General features: G+C 39.7%; 1 protein-coding gene across 12 annotated transcripts in view; it reads right to left on the bottom strand.

The window, feature by feature from the left end:
• The window catches only part of OSBPL6 (oxysterol binding protein like 6), a 204,188-nt gene that overhangs the window by 84,664 nt on the left and 93,963 nt on the right, over nucleotides 1-25,561 (bottom strand). For all 12 annotated transcript variants that reach the window (XM_059394230.1, XM_059394235.1, XM_059394238.1 and 9 more), the window contains one exon: nucleotides 5,168-5,426. In XM_059394230.1, coding sequence (XP_059250213.1) covers nucleotides 5,168-5,269 — 102 coding nt within the window. In that variant the 5' untranslated portion in view covers nucleotides 5,270-5,426. The remainder of the gene's footprint in view (nucleotides 1-5,167; nucleotides 5,427-25,561) is intronic.

Genomic DNA, 25,561 nt, shown 5'->3' with positions numbered 1-25,561 from the left:
GAAGGGGACATAGACGGGAACAGATAGATACGTAACCTATCCAGTGGTGGTTAATGCTCTGAAGTCAGGGGAGGTGAGCAGGCAATGCATGATGAGGGTAGGCAGGGCAGAACAGAGAAGGCTATCCAAAAAGGATGCATTTGGAGACTGAGTCAAATATAAGAACAAACCTGGGGATGCCTGGAGGAAAAGCAAGTTAGATTATGGGGGTCCAAAATGCAAAGGCCCTGAGGTGGGAACACAATAGAGGAAAATGCTGGAGAGAAATAAGGAGAACAAGGCTGGAGATGGGATCAGAGAGGTAGGCAGAACCAGATGATGAATGAGGCTATAGGCAATGGTCAGCAGTTCAAGGATTATTCAGAGACAGATGGGACCACTAGAAGGTTTGCAGCAGAGAAGTGGCTTGTTCTGACACAGGTTTTGAAGGGATCCCTCCGACCACTCTGTGAAAATGGTCTGTATGTCGGGTGAGGGACATACAGGCAGGGAAACCAGGTAAAAGACTATGGCCATCGTCTGGATGAGATGTGACAGTAGCTCAGACCAGGGTGGAGGGGGAGGAGGTGGTAAGCAGAGGTCAGAGCCCAGGTACATCTGAAGGTAGAACCAATAGGATTCATTGAGGGTTTGGAAGCAGGTGTAAGAAAAAGATGTGTTGAGGATGATTTCTGGCAAAGTTTCTGTTTGGACCAAAAGAAAGAAGAGACTTGCTGCTTATTGAGATAAGGAGGACTGGGAAGCAGTAAATTTGAGAGGAAAATGAAGAGCTCAGTTTTGGCCATGCTAAGTTTGCGATGCCCTCTTAACGTCCAACTGGAGATCACTCTTGGTAACCTCAATATTACTGTGGTTGACTTGATATCCAGGATCAGGGCTGGCAATTCAAATGCTTTCTGGGGCCGAGGAGGAAACATAAACATTGAAGCACAATAAGGAAAGGCAGGGACTATGACCAATCAGAGGGTACATGCCCCATCTAAAGGGGAAGGTGCTTCTAAGTCCAGTCTGGTGTTGCCATTTCAGAATCTGGGCTCCAGTGTTCCTAGATCTTCCAATTTCTTTCTTTCTTTCTTTCTTTCTTTTTCTTTAAGGTTTTATTTATTTATTTGACAGAGCAAGAGAGGGGAAATGAGAGCACAAGCAGTGGGGAGCAGCAGGCAGAGGTAGAAGCTGAACAGGAAGCCTGATGTGGGATTCAAACCCGGGATCCTGGGATCATGACTTGAGCCAAAGGCAGAAGCTTAACCCAATGAGCCACCCAGATCTTTCAATTTCTTAACAGAAAGAAGAATGTGGATGTTTAACCACCAAATCTTAGAAGAATAAAAAAAGTTCCGAAATCTACTAGATTCTAGAAGTGCTCAGTTAAAGTTCTAACAACAGGATTTATCAGTGTCCTTAATTTATTAATGTATATTGCAAAAAGAGATTGTGTTTAGCATTCCTCTCAGTTGATAATAAAACTCTTTTTTCATACAGCATCTCAAGGGGAAGGCTTTCTTTGGCAGATATACTTGGAAGTACTGATTTATGTATAAGTTCTAGATGTCATAATCAACCCCTCTATTTCCTTTTTGAAAAATTTAGGGCATCTATTTCTTGGAGCTTAAGAATTATAGTTGATCTCTCTGTTTCTGTGTCTGTCTCTTTCTCTCTCTCTCTCATACGCACGCGCGCGCGCACACACACACACAGCTAATTTTGTTAGATATTCTAACATTGACTATCAGTCTGAAATGAAATGTAAATGGAGCAATTACTGAAGCCTTCCAACTAGTTAAGTACTAAGTGGAGTCCTGACCCTCTTGTGCTCATGAAGAAACACTTTGTGAAATCACAGGGGCACCGAATCACTTCAATTCCCAGCTCCTCTTCCTCCTTCACCTGTTGTGCTACAGAATTTGGCCACAGGAAGGATGGGCCAATTACTACTATGCGCTTAGCAGATGTTCTTTGTTTTATGTAATTTATGAGGAAGGAAGAAGAGAAAGGACAAATAAATCTGGAATGGCAAGTTTGTAATAAGAAGACAAGACTGATGCCATTGCACGTCTTTAAAAATATCCTCTAGGATATATTAAAATATTTGAGGTGCAATGCTTGTCTCTAAAGAATTAGAGCATGTCGTCAGTTTGCTCATAAAACTGATGAGGAGGGCGCCTGGGTGGCTCAGTTGATTAAGCCACTGCCTTCAGCTCAGGTCATAACCCTGGAGTCCCAGGATTGAGTCCCACATTGGGCTCCCTGCTCAGCGGGGAGTCTGCTTCTCCCTCTGACCCTCCGCTTCCTCATGCTCTCTCTTTCTCTCTCAAATAAATAAAGTCTTAAAAAAAAAAAAAAAAAAGCAGTTGAGATCAGTACATAAAAAGATAAACAATGGAAACATGTCAAGTGCTGCCAGAAAGTTCTGTGAAAGTTCAGAGAAGGGAGAGGGCAACGTGGGGTTGAGTGGTCAGTGCAAGTTCCCATGAGCCAATCCTTGAAACCCAGAGACAGGGATGGGGCACTCTGAGGAACGATGAATAAACAAGACTGTATGGCGTGGGAGGAAAAGGAGATGCTGAGGTTTGATCAGATCATGGAGATCATGGGACACCAAGGAAGGAAATATGGCCTTAACTGTGTTGGCAAACAAGAGTCTTCGAAGGGCTGTGAGAATGAATCTGCCATAGTAAGGAAATTTGATCTCACAAGGCAGTAAGGGAGACAGTGAGGCCAGAGAACCACGGAAGGTACTGAGATGATGGAGTCTGGGCTAGCAGGTAGGCAGTGGAAATAGAAGTGGTCACATTATGAAGAGGAAATAAAATGTCAGCCTACTGAATGTGGGAGGGTCAAAGGAGAAAGGATGGCTTGGACCCTGGGTCCGTGAGAGGATGATTATCCTGAGAGCAAATGGACCTATATGTATTAATTTTAGATGTAGTGATACATCTATGTAGAAATGCCCAATCGATTAATTAGTGATCTAGAACTAGACCTCGGTAAGGACAGGTAAACAGTGAGCATTAAGGTATCAATGTATTCTCCGCTGTGTGCAGATCATTTACTTATATGATCCCTTTATGAGGAATAGGATGGACTCGATTTGCATCAATGTCTATCAAATCAGAACAGTAACATTTGAGGAAGACTAATTTATCACACTTTCTTCCCATCCCTCCACTAGGATAACAGTCACACACAATAATAGTACATATAAAAACCACTGCATCATAGGATACCACAGGATCACTCAAAAATTCCAATTTCCACAAGTGAATACTAGATGTTAGGAAGTGATGGAGACAGGGAGGGAGAAACAGAACTCTAATTGTTCTCTATTCACTCCCCTGAGAGAGATGAACCAACACCAACAGGAGGCAGGAAGGAAGCAGAGGAGAGAGTCCTGGGGAGAGTTTGAACCCACTGAGATAAACAGAAACTAAAGTAAACCCTCCTTAACGAATAATGACCTTTCGAACATTGTCTCCGTTTACAGACATGCTATTTTATTCTCATCACAAGACTTTTCATTCACAAGGCAGCCAGGAGTCATGTCTTCTACCTTCAGACTCCCTCTGTGGACTGGGGTCTCGGTTTCTCCCCGTTGTTTTGCACAGGAGCGCCGGAGCTCAGGTGCAACAGGCCGCCCCACAATGCACGACAGATGTTTCCACAGCCATCATCCATCTTTTCCATTTGCCACAATTCTCTGGGGTGATCCGGGTCAATTCCATCCTTGCCTCAGCAGCTGGGATGGCCAGGCTGCTTAAAGTGTCTTTCAGTTGCAATGCCCAGGGCAAAGGAGAAAGGGAGAAGCCGTAACAAGAAAGGACAGGGAGGCAGGTGAACGATAATCTGAAATCGCAGACTTAGAAAGCCTCTTAGCATAGCTGCTATTTACCATAAATGTGTTTTCATTCATGGTACTTTCAACATTTTAACTGTGGGTAGTCATAAATTTAATGGTATAACTGCTTCTAGTGAAGGGAAGACGTCCTGTTTGAACTCTAGAACAAAGGACACCAGTGTCCAAAATACTGGTAGCAGAGATATCTAGAACCTTAGAACCTGGGAAAAATATACAGGTAAGGATTCTCTGATTCTTACAGATAACCCAGCAATCTCTTGCTAGAAATGGGAGGAGTGCAGGGAGGGTCTGCAGACTGAGGCCCCCCTAAGGGAATACCCCAGCAGTGCCTTCCCACCATCTAGAAGAATGAAGTCACATCAGGATTGGCTGTCTCAAAACCCACATCTACAGTATGAACTATGAAATAACAGAAGTTCATAGTTCTGGAAACTAGGCAATATACCTTCAACACATAAAACAGGGAGGAAAAGCACTGCAAGAATGATTTACTAAGCAAATGTCCCTCAAAAGAAACATTTTTATAAATAGTTCACTAAACCTGCTTACTGTAAATTTCCAGTTACACCACAAAAAAATCCCATCAGGAGATTTTGGCATAATGGCCAACAGCAATACTCAAACAACAACCTGTTTTGACCGTGAAGACAATTCATAGGACTAACTCCCCCCACACAGCCCTGGCAGGTACAACAGCTCCTGAGGTAGTAACGAGGTAACTCTGTACACAAAAATAAGGGACAGAATTGGTTCCATAGGATTAAACAATTATTTATTAACAAGAACAGTAATTATTTTATTAACAATAATTGATTTTCTCTACTGACTCTAAGCATTAGCAGAGCCCCCCCCCCCCCCTTAATTCTCTGATACTATGATTTTACTTGTTTCCTAAGGCCTGAATCTGTCACCACATTTCGAGAAACACCCAACAGAAGTTCGTGGTGGACAGGCCAGTGAGAGACCTGTAGAAAGAAGACCTTGTGCAGGCTCACACGCCTCCTCCCCTTCCATGAACAAAGAGAGAGAGCAGAGAGTTCAAGTTTCTGAAGGTGCTCTCACTCTTTGGGTGCACAGTGAAGAGGAAAGCAGGGCTTCCCCAGCCACCCCTCCTGGTGGTATACACTCTAAAAAAGGATCCTAAACAACAGAAAAACAAGAGCAGGGTCTTCATAGGCGTCACCAGGAGAGTTTTCCTGTGGAATAACACTCTTCACAACAACATTTCAGAATTAATTAGTGAGCCCATCATATCCTAACGCTATTGTATTTGCAGAAAATAACAAAACGCACTTGGTACTGTTCTCTTACCTGCCGACTGTCCCTATGGGAGGATGTTGAAGAAGAGGCACTTCTATGGGTCGGAGTGGAGGTTTTATGAGCAGGGGATATGCCCTTCTCGTCTGAACTCATAGCTGCAGTTAGAGTCTAGTTGTATGCACTTAAGACCATCCCAAGTGTGTCTCAAATTTGCAGACAAAGAAGTAGATGATTTTTCAGCTTTAGTTCCATTTCATGAATCAGGCTTGATCAGAAAAGAGAAGGCAAATATTGAAGGTGTCCAAAATACCTAAAAGCAAAACAAACAAATAAAACCTCATATAATTAAAATACAAATAAAAAACCATTATATGTAGGAAAAAGTACCAAAATGTTAGGGAAAGGACGAACTCTAATAGACTAGGAAGTATTATTTCTTCTGCTAGATTTTAAGGCAGAGGCTAAAAGTGTTAATATGAAATAAATGTCAACAAGGAAAATGGAAAGAAACCATATGCTAAGTCAGATTCTTCCCTCACATTCTCTCTGTTTTAAAATAGATTACAAAGTTATGTTCTGGACCCTCATGCCAAAGTGGATCAGTTTCCTCCCCTGGAAGTTCAATTCCCTAAACCTCTGCCTTTGGCTCTGGTCATGATCTCAGAGTCCTGGGATGGAGCCCTGCACTGGGCTCTCTGCTCAGCAGGGAGCCTGCTTCCCCCTCTCTCTCTGCCTGCCTCTGTGCCTACTTGTGATCTCTCTCTCTGTCAAATAAATAAATAAAATCTTTAAAAAACAAAAGAAAACAAAAACAAAAGAATCTACTGACGGATGGGCACGTTCTGAAACTGGGGTAACGCTTAGAATTGCTTCATTCAGCCACAGCCAAGAGCCACGTCATTTTTCACTTGGATACACGTAAGGAAAGCCTGAACTATAAGTGCTGGGACCAAAAACTTGTGTCTGAGAGAAGCATTGCTCAACTGGCAACACAGATCACTAACAAAGGGGTTTTTTTAAAGGTAAGCATGACAATCTGTGACCCACAGACTGACTACTAAAGCAGTCTGCTTTTCCAAGAAGACAGCAAGACTAAATTCTAGCCCCCATCTTAATGATAATATTCCTTGAAGGAAGTACAGGACACTTGGGTAAGTACTATAGCACAGTTTGGAAGAGAAAGTTCCCGGCAATGATCCGAAAGCAATCCTAAGGCTAAAGAAAAGTGAGACCTGAACTTCAGTCCAGAGGAAGAGAGAGTCAATCAAAAAATCAGAAAAGAGTAGAGATGGAGGAAGACACATGGTGAGAGAAACTCACTGGATCTGGAAGTCAGAGGTATTCCTGACCAAGTGGGTCTGAGCTGAGGTCTGAAGGATGAACAGGAGTTAATCAGGGGCTTGTATGTCCAGCCTGATGTGATCGAGTAATTAGGGCTGGCCGTCATGATTAGAGCGGCATGATGGGTCAGAGAGAGGCAGACGCTAGTCCCCGTGGGGACTTGTTGGCCATATTCAGCATTTCAATTTTTATCGTGAGCATAAGAGGCCATAAAGTGGTGTGGTCTAACCAGATTTCTGTGTTTAAAAGGATATACCTTGACAGACATGAGGAGAACCAAACTGGGGCAATAAAGAAGGTGTGGGAAGCCCCATCAGGAAGCAAGAGATGATGGTTAGAGAGGTGATGGGAAACTGGGCATCCAGTCCAGGCAGCTGTAACTGAGTATGAAGGAGCGGGGGAGGGAGGGTGGATGGGGGAGTCGAGGAGAAGGCAGAGTTGAGGAGGCCTCCTGGGTTTCTGGTATTCCGAGCGAGGGCTGGCCAAAAGAAATCCAGGATTGACAGAAAGTCCCAAGTACAGTTTGACCCGTTGAGTTTCAGGTATAACTGAGGCATTCGAATGGTGACAAACACGTGGAAATACAGTTCCAGAGCTCAAAGTATCAAGAAACAAGAAAGGTCTCAGGTACACAACCTAACCCTACACCTAAAACAGAGCTCAAAGTAATTTAGGCTGTGGACAAATGTTTAATAGGTTATATTCCCAAGATAAATATGTTGTATGATTTATGTATAGATCATGTAAACTCTGCAAGTGCAAGTAAATTTGATACAGGTCTGAAATAGTTGCATTTTCTAAATCTGCAACATTATGTTCATGGTTATCAATTAATTAACCCTGAATGTGTTAATCAGGATTTTAATGGTCACCTGGCTACAGAGAATATTCAAAAGAATAGTCCAATAAATTATTATATCATAAAATTATAGTATTAACTCATTATCAATATATTAATATAAATAATATTAATATAAATAAAATATATTATCAATATATTAATATATCATATAACATTACTATATTACTATATTATTTGATTGTAATATATCACATAAATATATGTCAATAATTAATGAATAACATTGATATAATAGTGTATTATTATATTAAATTATAAATTGGGAAAACTGGACTGTCTAGTGAATAAAACTTGTAATCCTTTCTTAAGATTTCAACTTCATTGGCAACCACCACTTAACTCCAAAACTAGAAAGTTTTCTCTTGAAACAAAACTGGTCTTTGCATTAATAGAAAGATAAAGAGCTGCGGTGCTATTGCATCGGCTGGAAATCAGGTTCCACTGAGTGTTGCCAGAAGACAGTAAGAAGCCGACATTTGACAGATGATCATCTAATTCCTTTATTATGTGAAGGGAGTCTAATATTATGTGAAGGGAGTCTAATATCATGTGAAGGGAGTCTAATGAGTGTGAGTAAGATTTCTCAAGCCAAGCTCTGGTACCAGCAAACAGAAAGCAAGAACACTGCTCAGGTCCTTGATTTGAAGTATTTTCTGGTCCAAGACATTGTACAAGATGCGGACACTTGAGCTAAGAGCATGGAGGTTCTACGACGTGTTCAAGTGCCCCCAAGGGATGAGGCTGAAACAATCAAACCTATTAGACTGTTATCCATTTGGAAGTAAATTCAATCCACGCAACATCAAGAGCCAACATTTCCTCTTTTGAACTTTTTTTTCTGAACCACAGCCAACTCCCAACTGCACTTTCTCCATTAACACCAATGCTAACACCTTGGTTCTTGTTTTAATTTAAAAGGACATTTTCAGGTCGCCTGTCTATGATGACAGGGCAACATTTTGGTTGAATGACAATTATGAAAATCTTGAATAATATTAAGAACGAAGAAAAGGCAATTAAAAGGACTTAATTCATTCCAAGAATCATTTTTGGCATTATTGTTGTGTCTATTACCCCAAACCGATTATCAATCAAGTGTTTGACCAAGTGAGTAAGTTATACCTACTCTTTACTTTTAGAGTATAAGAATTAGTGTGACATTAAAAATAAGTATTTCGGGATGCCTGGGCAGCTCAATGGGTTAAAGCCTTTGTCTTCAGCTCAGGTCATGATCCCAGGGTCCTGGGATCAAGCCCCACATAGGGCTCTCTGCTCAGCAGGGAGCCTGCTCCCCCCCCCACCTGCCTCTCTGCCTATTTGTGATCTCTGCCTCTCAAATTAATAAATAAAATCTTTAAAAAACCACAATAACAAAAAATAATTATTTCATCTCTATCAAAGCACATGTTCATAAATCACCCAAACAAAATCCTAAGCCAAGGATTTGATTTTATTTTTTGAAAGACCATAGATTTTAAAGTCTATACCAACATAATTCCTAAACTTAATGAGAAAAACATTGTTGCTGAAAGTAACAGCAATACAAGAGCTGAACATCTAATTTTCTGGTCTCCTTCCCCATTCATATCAGTGGGATCACTACAATCGCTTTAAAAAGTACTCTAACAGTTGCATTTACACTGAGTGACATAAAATTCAGATTCATGACCCAGAGACCTCACTAAAGCCTGACGTGGCAGGGAAGACTTCTAGAAGCTGCTATTCACAGGCACCATAAATTGCATGTGTTCATCTGAAATTGAACTGAGATGAAACACCTGGAACCCAACTACGTAGGCTGGGCTAAGTTGTGACACGGTAATATATAACCCTCAAATCTCAAGGGCTTTCAAGAAAGCTTTATTTACATGTCTCATTTACATGTCCTTTAGAGGTCAGCTGCACCCCCATTCTATATCCTCTTCATTCCAGGTTTTAAGAGTAACTCCCATGTGACAAGGGAAAACAGCCATGGTGGCACCATGAGATAGTTCTTAAAGTGTTTGCTTGTAGGTGACACATGTCACTTTCACTCACATCTCATTGGCCAAAGCAGGCCAAACTGAGTTTGATGATGCATGAAAGTAAAATGCATCCAATATAAAGGAACAAATATTTAGGGTCAATAATCTACTATATTCACCATAGGAAAAGATGAAAAGCTCATATGATAATATTGAAACTGACTCTAGTTTCATCACCTAAAAATAATCCCAGTTAACATTTGATTCTACTTTAACCAAAGTGGGAAAGGAATGTCCACTCTATCTGTAAGACACTCTTCAACCAACAATATACTGGTAACAGCCTTCTTTGTGAACAAAGGACCATCAGTATCATGGCTCTGAATCACTACATATAAGACCATTACACAGCTATACCATGATCCATTTGACCATGCTTCGACTGGGACATTTAGGTTGTATTCTATGTATTGTGAAACGATAAGATTTATCACAGAAGAGTTCCTAATAACTCTGTTTGCTTTTGATTATTATAAAAATGACCCTCTTTGTTCACTTCAATATTTTTGCTTTATTTGACATCATCTGTTCTCCTTCTGTTTGCAAGTGATTAATGCAATTTGTACATTCTTTTACATTGAAACTTTCTGTATCATTTTGTATTATCTATTCCTTTTTAATGATCCCAATATTAGAGACTTTTTCCCATTTCCATTTAATGTTATAAATAATAGTTGGATTTATCTCTGCCATATCATGTTATACTTTCTATTTTATGATTCTTCTCTGTTTCCTTTGATGCTTGATGGCTTTTCCTTATAATATGGATTCTAACATGGTTTTAATTGAGTTTTATATTTGACATTAATGTGAAAGATAAAATTCTGCTTGTAACGTTGTTTCCCTTCAAATTGCTCTAAGTCCTGTCAGAACCCACAGTCTGCAACTGAGAGAGTCAAGAGTAAAATGGTATCCTTCTAGTCTCCCTTGCAATGTCAGACCTTCCTCACCCTACCCCAAATCAAAATTATATCTTCCCAGTCCTTTTCCCAATCTTGGTGACTTAATTGGGAGTTTCAGAGAATTACACTTCGTATTCTAACACAACTGGGAGGAAATGATACCACTTTTTTCTGGGTAAAGCCAACTAAGGTCTCCAAGCATGAGGACAGATTGTAAGAAGGAATTCTTCTGCCCTTTCTCGAATAGTCTCCTTTTCTGCAAGAGCAGCTGAGGTTTGTAATAATCAAGACCTTGCTCAATCAAGATTTTCCTCAACTTGGGGAAGTGCCTTCATAAAATTAGGTCTAGTTTTGACATTAGATCCTGTTTTAATTTAGTGTTTGGTTTGTTGATTTTCTTTTTCAATATTTGTCTATTTACAGATATTAGATGATCCCAAGCAGGAGTCACAGGGGAGAGCGTTCCTATTATCAACTGATCTTATCAATGCAATGTCACTATAGACTGGGTAGAATAAATTCGCTTTCTATCAAGATCATCACCAGAGCAATGAATGCCTATTCTCATTACATATTATTGTCATTATGATGTCATTATATATTCAAGTTTTTTTTTCCTTAAAGAGAGAGGGTAGGGAATCTTTTTATTTTCTATAGTCATTAACCCCCAAAAATAAAAAGAAAATCAAGGACTGCTTTCATAAAAATAAGGCATATCTTCTAAAAAAGATGGTGGTGTAAGATTTGATAAACATTTTCCCAGCAAATGACTAAAAAGAAGGAGCTAAGGGATTTTTTAAAAAATATTTTTTTATTATTATTTTTTTTAATAAACATATAATGTATTTTTATCCCCAGGGGTACAGGTCTGTGAATCGCCAGGTTAGGGATTTTTTTTAAAAAAGAAAAAGATCCTTAGTACTTTTCACTAAAGAATAGTGGCCACTACATGACATAAAATGTAAGGAATCACTGGACTCACAATCAAACCAGTATGTATGAAACCCAATATACAACTCCCTTCTTAAGGCAGTCAAGTGGCGTGGTAAGAAGATCTGGCAAACTCCACCAGTTTCCCCTAGATTAGAGAGGCAAGGAGCAAGAAGCACAGGAACAGGCCTCACCACTGATTAATAGCTTTCTGAGGCCATGGAGGAACAGCAATCCCGACACACAAGCACTGGCCTGCCTGGTCTTTTTCTGCTTTCCTTAGTCTTGGCTTCCAAACAGCATGGTGGACATGTCCCGAATGACGTCCAAAATACAGCCCTCCCACCCCCACTCCCACCAAGCCATCATTTACCAAACTAAGGAGGAAAAAAACACACAAACAGACAAGTTCTCTGATTGTGACTGCTGAAGACTGGTCACTCTCCACCCTCCTAAGATCCTTTACTAAGGAAATGAGTAAGACAGACCTATGTTCTACCTCACTTAGCCCTCTAGGGGGAGTTTTCAGAGGGTCTGAATGCTAATCAAGTAAACATGAAGGGAGCCAAGGATTACTGGCCCAGATACTCTTGAGAAGGAGCAGATTTCACATAAAGAAAAGCAAAGTTAAAAAAAAAAAAAGGTGTGTGTGTGTATGAAACAATTTGAAAAATTATTCCCCCAGTAGAAGAGCTAATTATTCCGTGCAAGAGATAAATAGAGGGCTAATCTGGAATGTTAATCCTAGCAATAGAGAGGGTAGCTTTCATACTTTCACAAATTCAAAAAAAAAAAAAAAAGCCTCTGAATAAGAAATAAGACAGGATGAAATGCAATGGTAACTGGCAAAGGTAAGAAATTAAGGAAACAAACGACGACACCACAAATTTAAAGTAATTAAAGTGGCATTAATGAAGCATCAAACGATTCCCCAGAAAAATCTAGTCAACAGATAGGTTAAAAAGATCAAGTTGAAGAAATCACCTTGCAAATGGGAAAAAGGGCAGGACAAGTTAACAGATAATGGAACCCGAATCTACAGACATGAATAGCCCTGAACACAACCATTGAAAAAGAAAAGAAATAATGTTCAAAAATATTCCTTAACACAAGGAAGGCTTTGACTTGGAAAATTAATCTTTAACAATAAAAGGAAATATCTGGGGCTCCGGTGGCTCAGTGGGTTAAGCCTCTGCCTTGGTCTCAGGTCATGATCTCAGGGTCCTGGGATCAAGCCCCGCATCAGGCTCTCTGCTCAGCAGGGAGCCTGCTTCCCCCTCCCCGCTGCCTGCCTCTCTGCCTATTTGTGATCTCTGTCTGTCAAATAAATAAATAAAATCTTTAAAAAAAAAAAGTGAGCAAAGAATACACAAAATAATATAATAAAAATATTTAGAAATGTAGAACATAGCTAAAGCCATGAGGAAAATGGTCTTAATCATTTGCATTACTAAACACAAAAGAATAAAAACAAATGCACTAAGTTTATAATTCATGAAATTAGAAGAGCCAAATATAGGGAAAATATAAATAAATGTCTTGGCTTTATTGACTTATTTTACATTATTTATTTATTTATATGTTCATTTCTAAATATGTGGAAAAAGTGTACAGAATGAAGGTCATAAAAAATATATAACCAAGGACTAGAAGACACTAAGTTATTAGATAATTGTTGCAATCTATAAGTAACTAAAAGTGATAACTATTCAAAAGCTAAATATTCTATAATCATCCTGATTTAAAAAGTATACCACTTAAGGGGCACCTGGGTGGCTCAGTGGGTTAAAGCCTCTGCTTTCGGCTCGGGTTGTGATCCCAGGGTCCTGGGATGGAGCCCCGCATCTGGTTCTCTGCTCAGCGGGGAACCTGCTTTCCTCTCTCTCTCTGCCTGCCTCTCTGCCTACTTGTGATCTCTGTCAAATAAATAAATAAAAATCTTAAAAAAAAAAAGTATGCCATTTAATATTCATCCACAAATATTTAAGAAAATTATAAACTCTCAAAATTATAACTTGAGAATTCTAGCCCTTGAGAAACTCTGATACAGGTTCTTCCAACTATCTCGAAACTTCATGATTACAAATATGTTATTTACTGGAAATCTGCTTAAAGAGAGCCCTGTGGCTATCACAATGACTGGAACCAGTATGTCATAAGCATCTGACAAAGCACTCTCAGGGAGGGATCTTCCAGATAACAAGAACAAAAAATCCCCCTGCAGCTGTCCAACTGATCCTTGGGCACAATCAAGGTCAAAGAAAATAAACAGGGTGGGGGAAGGCTCCATAAAAGCTGCCTCCATGGACCAAGATGTGGGGAAAGCTGGGGATCTGCCCCAGGGCTGAATCAGCAAAGGCCTCAGTTCAGGGAGTAGAGAGGCCTGGCGGGGTGGGGGTGGGGGGGGTGGAGTGGGGTAGTGGTGCTTCATATTCTGGCAAGATAGACACCCTTTCCTGAGCCTTTCCCATTGTGAGTTCCTGTGTCCAGGTTCAAAGACCCATGGCCCACCAAAGACCATGGTCCATCAAATTTCCGTTCCTAGGAAAAGCACCAGAGAATGCCAGGGCATGGTTCTAATAGCCTCATGAAGGGAACATCTGTTCTTCATGGATCTCACTTCTACATCATATGGAGTAAGAGGACAGCATCCCAGAGAGCCATGAGGTACCAGCAACGGCACATCCCTTTCAGCACACAGCACTAGCAAAGGAAGGAGTACACAACTCAAAATAAACAGACTGCTACACTAAACCTAAACAAATTCTTGGGGAAAGTGCCAGAATCAGTGCCACAATGGTTTGTGAACCAGCTTAAACTTCCTCTAATGATTTAAGAATTGTTCTACTTATTTATTGGTAACTTTTCATATTAAAGTTTTCCTGAAAGTCAGCTGAAGTCAGCCATCTTTGAATATCACACTAATCTATTAAATTATAATGTGGCAATGACCTTATTTGAAATCTGTGATTTGAGCTGATTTTTTTTTTCTGAGCTGATGTATTTTGTAACAGGGACATATGCCCTAGATTTAATAATTATATATTCTTACTAATCTAGTTTTAATCTTGTAATTGGTAGGAAACTTTTATTCAGGAATATGGCCCAGCTCTTTCCTCTTATTTTAGGTTTTATTGGGGTTTGGACATTATGCACTGGACTATTCTCAGAACTGAGTCTTCAAAACCCTGTAATCATAAAGAGATTAGGGAATTGGTCCTTATCCTGAACAACCAAACACCTCATACTATTCCCTCGAGTAATTCTTCTCTGGACATCTATGAATTTTATAATTAATAAAACATAAATGGCCTTTCAAACAATTAGCGAGTAAAAAAAATGACATATCAAACATATTATTTTGAGGTAGGGACCTAGAGAACAGATTATCACCTCCTTCCTAGCTTTCTCTATTGAGTCAGGAGAAAAATACCAATAAAAACAGCAGCCTCTTAGCATGTGTCAGGCCAGATGTCACACTTCCCAGCCAGGAACTCTTCTGTTATTCATAGTGTACAGATGACCAACGTAGGGTTTAGGAAATTTATTAAATAGGATCCTCGGTTTGGTTTCCAAATCTATTTGACCTCAAAGACCATGCCACAAATTCTTACATTGCTATTTACCCTTAGTTTACTAATTAATTAATAAATTAACCAAATGACAAGTCTAGGTTTTTTTTTTTTTTTCTCCTTACAGGATGGTACTGATGGCAAGCAATACAAATTTATAGAGGATTTTTACCTGGGATTCATGGGTGGATTTAGCACATTCATAACCTAGAAATGGGTGGCTCAGATGGTTAAGCATCTGCCTTCAGCTCAGGTCATGACCCCAGAGTCCTGGGATGGAGCCCCGCCTCGGGCTCCCTGCTCAGTGGGGAGCCTGCTTCTCCCTCTCCCTCTATCTGCCTCTCCCCCTGCTTGTGCTTTCTCTTTCTTTGTCTCTGTCTCTTTCTCTCAAATAAAGAAATAAAATCTTTAAAAAAACAAATAAAAAATAAAAAACCAGAAATGATGTTGAAAGCGCTGGGTATACACGCATCTTATTTTCCTAGGGAGATATTCACCAGCTTTTGTCAGATTATCAAGTGGCTAAGAACGTACATCCTTGGGAGTTCATATTTCTAAGAGGACTGTTGTTACCAGTATAGATTAAAAAAACAATCCACGGGCACAAAAGCTGGATCATATATTTAATAGAATGAGATCACAGGACATTTGATTCTGATGGAAGTGTGTGCCACGAACACTTTTGACAAGGCCGTTTCAAGTGTCACTTTGATTAATTTTACCAGAGCTAATTTTCTAAGATTTGTCAGCCACTTTTTCATTCAGCATTTGATTTCTGACTCTCACTAACATGTTTTCAAATGAAGCTTGGTAGTGTCATAATTCCTATTTTAACAGGAAAAATAATATTGGGAACTTCAGTTCCCGTGACTGCTAATAAGTACGGATTGTCAGAAGAGTGCAGACCTTTTGGCAACAACAGGAAACACTGAAGATTTGGCTTCTGCTTTGTGACCTAAAATAATAATGCATTAATCCATGTTGACTGCATATAAACTGTTACCGAGGCACCAAGTGACGAGTAGCAGCAAATGTCCTGTTCTCTAGAAGAATTTCCTGTCAAAATAAGCGTTTCTGTACTAAGCTGAGGTATACTGAAGAGTTGGCTAAAGCAGATAAGTTGGCTTAGGTTGAAAATGCACTCTGATGCACTGTCACTGGGAATGTGAAATGTAAAATGGCGTAACTGCTATTGAAAATGGTAATGGTGGGGGCATGTGGGTGGCTCAGGCAATTAAGCCTCTGCCTTCAGCTCAAGTCATGAACCCAGGGTCCTGGGGTCGAGCCCCACCTCAGGGGGTCCCTGCTCAGTGGGGAGTCTGCTTCTCCCTCTTCCTCTGCCCCATCCACTCCTGCTCCCTCTACCCATACTCATTCTCTTTCTCGTAAATACATAAAATAAAAAAGAATAAGATAAAATAAATTAAAGAGAAATCTATTTTAAAAAAAGAAAATGGTATGGAGGTTCTTTAGAAGTTAAAAATAAAATTACTACATGATTCAGCAATTCCAGTTCTGGGTATATACCCAAAAGAATTGAAAGCAGGGACTTGAACAGATATTTGTATATCCATATTCATAGCTGCGTTCTTCATAATAGCTAAGATATGGAAGCAATTCAAGTGTACATCAGCAGATGAATGAATAAACAAAATGTGGTATATTCGTACAAAGGAGTATCATTCAGCCTTAAAAAGGATGGAAATTCTGATACATGTTACGATGTGCATGAACTTTGAAGACCTCTGGCTATGTAAAATAAGGACAAATATTGTAGGAGTCTACTTATATGCAGTACCTAGAGTGATCAAACTCACAGAGGCAGAAAGTAGATGGGTGGTTGGCAGGGTCTGTGAGTGAGGAACATGGAGCTTGTGTTTAATAAGTACAGAATTTCTGTTTAAAAGATGAAAAAGTTCTCAAGAAAAGTTGTTGTCTGGGGTGGGGGAATGGGCAAAACGGCTGAAGAGGAGTGGGAGCTACAGGCTTCCAGTTACGGAATGACTAAGTCATAGGGATGGAAGACACAGCCTAGGGAAAACCGTCAATGGTATTGCAATAGCACTGGAGGGTGACAGATGGCGGCTACACTTGTGGCAAGCCCAGCCTCACACAGAGTTGTCCAATCCCTGTGCTGCACACCTGAAACTAATGTAACATCGTATGTCAACTGCACTTCAAATAAAAACAGAAAAAAGTGGTTGTCTGAGTCTACTGGGACGGCTGCAACAAAATACCGTAGACTAAGCAGCTCATAAACAAGCATCTATTTCCCACCGTTCTAGAGGCTGGGAAGTCTGGTATCATGGCACCAGTGGATTTGGAATCTGGCAAAAAACCACCTCTTGGTTCACAGTTGGCCATCTTCTTATTGCGTCCTCCCCTAGCAGAAGGGGGCAAGGGATCTCTACAGAATCCCTTTTCATTCCATTCGCCTGGGCTGTACCCTCAGGACCTAATTACCTCCCCACTTCCTCATTAGGGAATTAGGGAATTAGGATTTCAACATATGAATTTTGGGGGGACCTCGACGTTCCGACCACAGCAGTGGGGATGGTTATAGAATAATGTGAAGGTATATAATGCCTCTGAAATGAGAATTTTAAAACTGTTAAAATGGCAAATTTTATGTATATTTTATAACAATAAAAAAGGCCCTATATTATCACCTATGACTTTTATAACATGCAGACATTAGTTTTGTACTATTTTATGCTCAGGTTTCATTTTGTTTGTAAAATCTTTCTTAATCTATTAGAATTGCCGCATCGATCTGTATTACTTCTATAGTTATGCATACATATTTTATTGAATATGCACCACCCTGTGTTTATCTGTCCTGGTTCCGTGTGATCTTTGTGAGGCGGGGCTATGTCCCTTTCATCACTGTAGTCTGATGTCAGGGGCTATAATAACCAGTCAGATTGTTTCCTGGGCTTCTTGTTTCAGTGAAGACGTAAGCCCTCTATTACAGACATTAAATACAGTTGATTGTGACACCAGCCTGCCTGAGACATCACCCTCAGGCCAGCTCTTTGATTTTATTATATTTGATAGGCCAAAATAATCCAAATGAGTTGCAGACTGGAGTTTCTTATCTGTTCAGTAGTTAGGAAGACTGTACAAAGTTCAACATTCCCAAGAGAAAACCTCATGTTAGTCCTAAAAAAAGACCCACCCGGCTGCTAATGGTACTCTTGAGGCCCGGGGCATTATCTGTTCTGTTCTCCCTGGTGCCAGGTCATACATGAGGAGCAGGATATAGAGGCAGGAGTGTAATTCTTTCAAAACACAAATGAATTAGCCTGACTGCCAAGAGTTACCGCACCTGCCACCCACCTAATTTACTAGCCATTATCTACCCAGTCACAAATATTTCCTGATTAGGAGCCTTACACAGAATTTTTTAAAACTGCCACCCCTCCAGGATAGCAAGGTTTAGGTAGGCCTTTACCCACGTATCAGAGAGCTCATACTTCTGTTTGCATTGGGCATTCAGTATGAAAGCTGGTTTCAATTATTTCTCATTCATTGCCACGGGAGAGAAGGCAGAGCTGACAATAACGGAGGATTTAGGGTGGGGCCCAGGCTCTTCAGCCTCAGGTACTCATTTAACTGGGGTGTGATAATCTTCACCCCCACCTTGTGGTGAGCTGGAGCCACTTCAGTCTCCAGGGGGCACTGGGCGCATCTCTTGCCAGCCCAGCCTTCAGAGACCTCCTTTGGGAACGTGAAATTGGCCATGGTGAGAGTATGTAAGCCAGGCGAATCAGCAGCGCCCCCTTTTTTTCCGAGGGCTTATTTTTAAGCCTTTGCCAGTACCCCACTGCCTAGATCCTATGCTGTCTTTTCCTTTTATTTTTACACTGAAAAGAAAAAAACAAAACAAAACATGGATTGCCTAGGTCTGAAACCTATCCCAACTTTGCCATTTCCTCGCTATGAAACCTTGGGGAATTTACTTAATTTCTCTGTGCCTCAGTTTCCTTATTGATAAAACAGGAATATAAACATCAATTTCATGAAGTTGTAAGAAGTAAATGCCATAATTTGGTATTTACTGCAAAATGGTTAGTTATTACACCTCCACTTGTGGGCCCCTTATCCAAATGATTGTTTCCGGGAGAGCATGAATTTCCTCCATGAACAGGTTCAGGACCTCTAACTCTCAAGACTACCAATTTTGAGACTGATTTGACCCATGACACTGTTTTATCAAAAGCCCCTATGAAAAAGGTTTGCTAATTTTCCATCAAAGGATCAAGAGCATTTGGGGGGCAACTGCATAATTTAACAAAAGTCCACAAAATACAAACTGACGTACCACTTTATGTCTTTAAATGGAGCTGGGGGCATATCCTTATTAAAAACAAGCCTACATTCAAATATAAGAGAATGATCAAATAACACACTTAAGATTATTTTAGTACCAAAAATAATTGAGACTGATATAAAGTGAAGTAATAGTAATGGCTTGATAAACTACATTTGAGGTCTGGATAGTCTCTAATGCACGGTACGTTATAGTTAAAAACAACAACAACAAATGGATGGCACAAAGTCTGTGCTTGAGCCTTCCTTTTCCAGCAGATCACAAGATGTTGTGCTTCAGGACCTTTGTTTCCTTTATGCAGGGAAGATACTTCAGTGCCCAACTGACGTCATGGGATTTTACAGGAATCAAGAAAGAAAGAGGTACTTTAAAATACACACCGTGGGTGGTATATTTAAAGCATCCACCTCTTGGTTTCAGCTCAGGTGGTGATCTCAGGATCAGAAGATGGAGCCCCCCACCCCCTACGCTGGCGGGGTGGGTCTGAGCTCAGCAAGGAGTCTACTAAGATTCTCTCTTTCTCTCTCTCTGCCCCTCCCCCATGCTTGCTCTCTCTCAAATAAATAAATCCTAAAAAAAAAAAAAAAAAAAAAATTCACACACATATTGGGATAAAGCTCAAAGACTGTATACAGGATCTATTTTACCCCCAAACTCCACTGAAAACAACAGTAAAGGGACTTTTTTTTTTTTTTTTTGGATTTATTTATTTATTTGACAGCAAGAGAGAGAAAGAATATGGAGGTGGGCAAGGCACAGAGGGAAAGAGAAAGAATCTCAAGTAGACTGTACGCTAAGCATGGAGCCAGACATGGGGCTTGATCTCATGACCCTGAGATCATGACCTGAGCCAAAATTAAGGGTCTGACACTTAACCAACTGAGCCACACAGGCACACCACCCTGTTCCCTTCTAAAGCAAAGCCCAAGAGTAGTGAGGACGGGCAGCAATAGCAACAGAAGTTTGGGACTAGAAAACAGATAAAAGTAGTAAAATGGTATGTGGTTCATTGATGAGTCTTGTCACAAAGATGATGAGTGGAAGTTTAAGGAATTCAAAGGAAGTTTTAATATATCATTTGATACTGAGCTGAGATGAAAAAAAGCTACTCTTCCCCAAATCCAAAGCCTGGAAAATGCCAACACTAGCCATCTGCTAGAGAGGTTTTGGAAGGTGGTCCCAGGACCAACATGCCACCTGGGAACTTGTTTCAAATGCAAATTCTTGAGCTTGTCCATACTAGCGGGTCAAAACCTGTGAGGCCAGGCCCTATGTTTCAACAAGCCTGACTCTGGGCAGTAGGTGTGAAGGACTGCCCATCCAACCTTGTTCTTTACTGACCTAACACTAGCACTAGGGAATAATAATACAGTATGACACAGAGTCACTCCCAAGTAATAGATCTAAAGCCTCAAAAATAAAGAATTGTTAACATATTCCCTCAGAAATGAAAAAAAATTATAAGAATTTCAAGTGATAGCTGAAATGTTTAGCATTTCACATGCATATAAATGGCCTTCATACTACTAAAATCATTACTGAAAACTTCGGCAAGCTTACGAAAAACTATTTTTACTACCCACTCACACAGTATCTCCATTTATAAATAAAGAATAAGATAAAGCAGAGCTCTGTCATGAACCGACAGGATTTTATTGTACACTAATGCTTGCGACTACATTTTTGGGTTCCTAGATTCAGAAATGGGAAGAGATCACCCAGTCACCGTCTGATTCCATCGAAGGTGAGCAAACTTTTTACATCAAAGGCCAGACAAAATATATATTTTAGACTTTACAAGCCATACCGTCTCCCTGCAGCTACTGAACACTGCTATTGTAGTGGAAAAAGCAGCCACAGAAACTACGCACGTGAATAAGCATGGCTATGTCCCGCTAAAACTTAATTTCTAAAGCCGGGTTTGCAAGCCAGTTTTGCCCGTGGGCTATAACTTGTTAATGTTTGAACTAGGTGATGGAAGATTAGGAAGCATTCTCAGGACCAGATATTGCAAAGTACTTTTAAAGACTACAGACTCCCAAACAGCTTCCCACGGCAGGTCTGTTAATCCACACAACAGTTGGCAAAGCATTCACAAAGGAGATTCTGAATTTAATGCCTTCTTGTCGACTTCAGATTTCTCTATCACCCTAATGTGTAAAAAAAGATGCTTTATGTTTAGAAATACATGAATTAAAAAATACTAATAAGATAAAGGGCAGAGAGGATTGCTTTGACAGGGGCAAACTTTTTTTTTTTTTTTTTAAAGATTTTATTTATTTATTTGACAGAGAGAAATCACAAGTGGGCAGAGAGGCAGAGAGAGAGGGGAGGAAGCAGGCTCCCTGCTGAGCAGAGAGAGCCCGATGCGGGACTCGATCCCAGGACCCCGAGATCATGACCTGAGCCGAAGGCAGCGGCTTAACCCACTGAGCCACCCAGGCGCCCCGGGGCAAACTTTTATCTAAGAGGCCAGTACGTTGAAAAGCTCCGTGTGAAAAAGGTTCGCTCCCTTTCACCTGAAAGATAACATCCTAAGTAGTCCAAGAGTATTTCAAGAAATGCATAAATTATTTTTAAGAAGGAAAAACATCAGTTAACTTTATTTGTAAGTTTTGTTATATTTCTGACATCTAATAAGCTAAAATGAAGACTTAAAAAAGGAGAAAATCGGGCAAGTCCAAAAATGAGTGATGGGCCAGGTATAAGAGCATTTAAGTAATAAATTCTCAACATGCACCAGCCTCCCCACAGTCCCTTCCTGTGGAAATCTGGCAACGTCATCTCTGCAAATTGAAGAAACACTGTACTTGATTTACTATAAACTTTGGTATTTCTTCACCAGTTCTTTCTTTTAAGTGTTTTATTTTGGAATAATTCAAGATTTGCAGAGGAGTTACAAATATACCACAGCCAAGTTCCCATTTACTCTTCCCCAAGGACTTCCTCCAGTTTTTAGAAGCTGACAACACAAGAGATTTTAACCTTAAAGTCCCAACTAAAAAAAAAAAAAAAAAAGACATTTGAAAATAAATTCACATGCCAAATTTGTAGGTATTGTTTAAATTAAACTGTCCAGTGCTCTCAAATTCAGTACTCTGAACATGTAAATGTAGTCAGCACACTAGCCTTCAGTTCTCAGCTCATGTCACCTCAAAATAGATACCATCTCTGTCACTTTCTAGCACAATATTTTTTTCATTTCCTTCACAACACTTCTCCCACCCAATAGTTGGGTTCATTTGTTTATCAGCATATTATCTGTTCCCAGACACTTTACCAGTTATGATTCCTGCTCTCCTTATTATAATCCTTGGGCCCAAAATATGACTGGTATATTCTGAGGGGACAGATGCTCAAGAGACGTTGCTAGAAGGATGACTGAATGAATGAACAAATGCCTCCACAAATGAGTGAACACTGCAGACCCAGCAGGAATGACACAAGGCACAGGATAAAATACACATATATTTCAGTTGTCATTGTTTCTGAAACCTCAAACCTTAAAAGTCTACCACCATCCTTAATACCCAGGAGCACTGAGTGTTATACACGATTAATGGGTCGTTGAACACTACGTCAAACACTAAGGATGTACTCTATGTTAGCTAACTGAACATAATGAAAAAGTAATAATCAATAAAAATTTATTTTAAAACGTCTACCACCAGTCATACACAGTGAAGTTTCGGGGAGCCTGTGTGTTAGTCCATCACCTTTGAAATCACTTCTTAACTGCTGCAAAGTTTAGAATTGTTACTCCTGATACATCCTTGTTCTCTGAAAGCCAAACTTTTCAAAGTAGAAGTGTCTCATTGCTACACCTGAAATTAATAGAACACTCTACGTTAACTATACTGGGATTAAAATAAATTTAAAATAAATAGAAGAAAGAAGTGTCTCATTGGTTTACCACACACAGTACTTCCTAGTATTATTCATCTGATGTGAAAAGTCACTAAAGAAAAATTTTAAATCCACCTCAAAGTTGGATTAATTACAGTCTTAATTATCCTTCTGTATGTAAAAGTTTATTTGAAAGAACTCAAATACTGGAGTCTAACCTTATGGTGGCAGTTTGGGAATAAGACATTTTGAGGAGAAAAGTGAAAAGTTTAAAAGACAAAACAGGGAGTGATATAGCTCTCCTTCTCCCTCCCGTGCTCAGCCCTCAGCTCTGGGTCCAGGAATCACCCGGGTGGAGGAGAAAGAAAGGAAGGATAGATGTCTGGCAGGAAGAAGGATGGAAGGCAGGGAGGCAGGAGACTACCTATCCCCATATTCTCTATAAGCACTTGCATTGATCCCATGATCAAATATTAGAAAATATGTTCAAAATCAAAGCACTTGATCACTTGACCAACCTAGGGGGGAAAAGGGCATTCCAAAATACAGATCGGTCAAATATCCATTTATCAAAAAAAAAGAAGCAAGAAGACAAGAATGGGGCACTTTCAGGCTCTTTACTTCATTTAGAATGTTTTTCTTCTATCTCTGGACCCACACTGTTGAGGAAGGGTAGACACTAATAAATATATCTAATGCAGCACAAACCCATCCCCCATCCAAAGAGGACAATAATCCCACTGTCGCTTCTGGACCGTCTCCTGCTTACGATGTATTGAGTGGCAAATAACTCAAAATATCCGGTGAACTAAATGTTGAATAGACTGAATTTCACTGCCAAGAAACATATCAACATTGCTACTAAAAACGGAGTTGTAGGAAACATTTTCTAACCTCACACATAAATTTCGAAAGACCAAAACCAATGATAATAAAAGATAAATAAAACTCTAGAGCTTTTTTTCTGCATAAAATTAAAGTCATAATAAGTAGTAGTCATGCTGAGCTTATTCATTTGAAACTATTTTATGTACTTAAAGAATAAAGCAAGTAAATTGGTAATCTTATTTTGAACCAAGATTTTCAGTGTAAGTGAAAAGAGATACAGATATAAAATCAAATAATATCAAAACACCATAAAGTTAACTTGAAAAAAAGTCAGTTTGAACTCAGATGTTTTATTTTTAAATATCTATAGTTTCTACCCTGCCCTTGAAAAAGCCGAGAAACAGTGAAAACCTGTAAGAATGAGCCCTCTTAACACGCAGACTGTAGTTTCTGAATTCCATTAACTATTTAAAAGAACGAGGTTTCTTGGGATGGCTGGTACTTAGACTGGGGTAGGAAATGTACAAAAGGAGCTTGGGGCACTGTCTTGGTACAGAAAAGCAGGGTCAAGAAATTAATGGGACAGGAGTGCTTCCAGGATGTTCTCTATCTTGATCTGGTTGCTGATAATATGGAAATGGTTAGTTGGTGAAAATTCACTGGGATTCTTTTATGATAGGCTCTCTCTTCTGTATGTATACATAGGAGCCAATTTGAAGGGAATCCCAAGGAACAAAAGAGGTATTTTTATTATTTGAGGATCTGGGGAGGGAAATCACTGTAATTAATTAAAAACATAAGTATTTTAAAAATCTATGAATCTATGATGATACTCAAGGAAAAAGGAAACTCTTGCCCTAAAAGAAAAAACAAAAACAAAAACAAACAAACAAAAAAAAACACACAAAGAAATATCTTTGACCACCCTTTAAAGAAATTAAAGCACTAATTCTGAAACTGTCTATCAAAAAGTTAATTTTAAGCTCATACTCTGCTTTTCTTGGATGACTGTATTTCAGGGTCAAATACTAGTTGACCCAAACACATGACATCTATTTCTAAAGATCTTATTTATCTATTTGTTTGTTTGTTTATTTATTTGATTTGTCAGAGAGACTGAGAGAGAGAGCACAAGCACAAGCACCAGCAGGGAGAGCGCGAGGGAGAAGCAGGCTCCCCACTGAGCCGAAAGCCTGATGCAGGGCTCCATCCCAGGACTCTGGGATCATGGCTTGAGCTGAAGGCAGACACTTAACTGACTGAGCCACCCAGGCATCCCGATGTCTACTTCACCTAAGAATAAAAGGGAAGAGGGATAAATAAGTGTGTGTATGGGAATTCACTATACAATTTACTCTCTTTACTTTTGTATAGTTTGAAATTTTTCTAAATGAAAGGTATTTTTTTTTAAAGTAGAGAAAAAAAAACAGCAAAAGACAAAAAGACTCTTAAATAAATCAAAATTTCCTTCCTCCCTACTATTCACTTATGAAACCTATATTATTAAAGCATACTTGTTTTTTTCCCACTTACTGCTTCATTCCAATTTTACCGGATATGTATCTAATGCACAATTTACTTTTCAAAGCTGGTCTAAATTTTTCAGATTTGGGGGTGACCATTTTTCCAAAATCTCACCTACCAGAATGAGAAAGACCATGTACAGGGGGCATCAACTGGTCTGAGCACAGCTTTTATCCCTGCAGAGAGACTCTTCCCTGGTCATTTGTTTCCACTCTTCTCAATGATGTGAGAAGGAAATTCTGAGGTCCTCTCATTCCGCTTCCCTGTAGAAAAGACCTGGCTA

Source organism: Mustela nigripes, chromosome 3 (assembly GCF_022355385.1).
Source record: "Mustela nigripes isolate SB6536 chromosome 3, MUSNIG.SB6536, whole genome shotgun sequence".
Taxonomy (NCBI): domain Eukaryota; kingdom Metazoa; phylum Chordata; class Mammalia; order Carnivora; family Mustelidae; genus Mustela; species Mustela nigripes.
The sequence above is the reverse complement of the archived record's forward strand: the minus strand, read 5'-3'. Positions and strand labels throughout refer to the sequence as shown.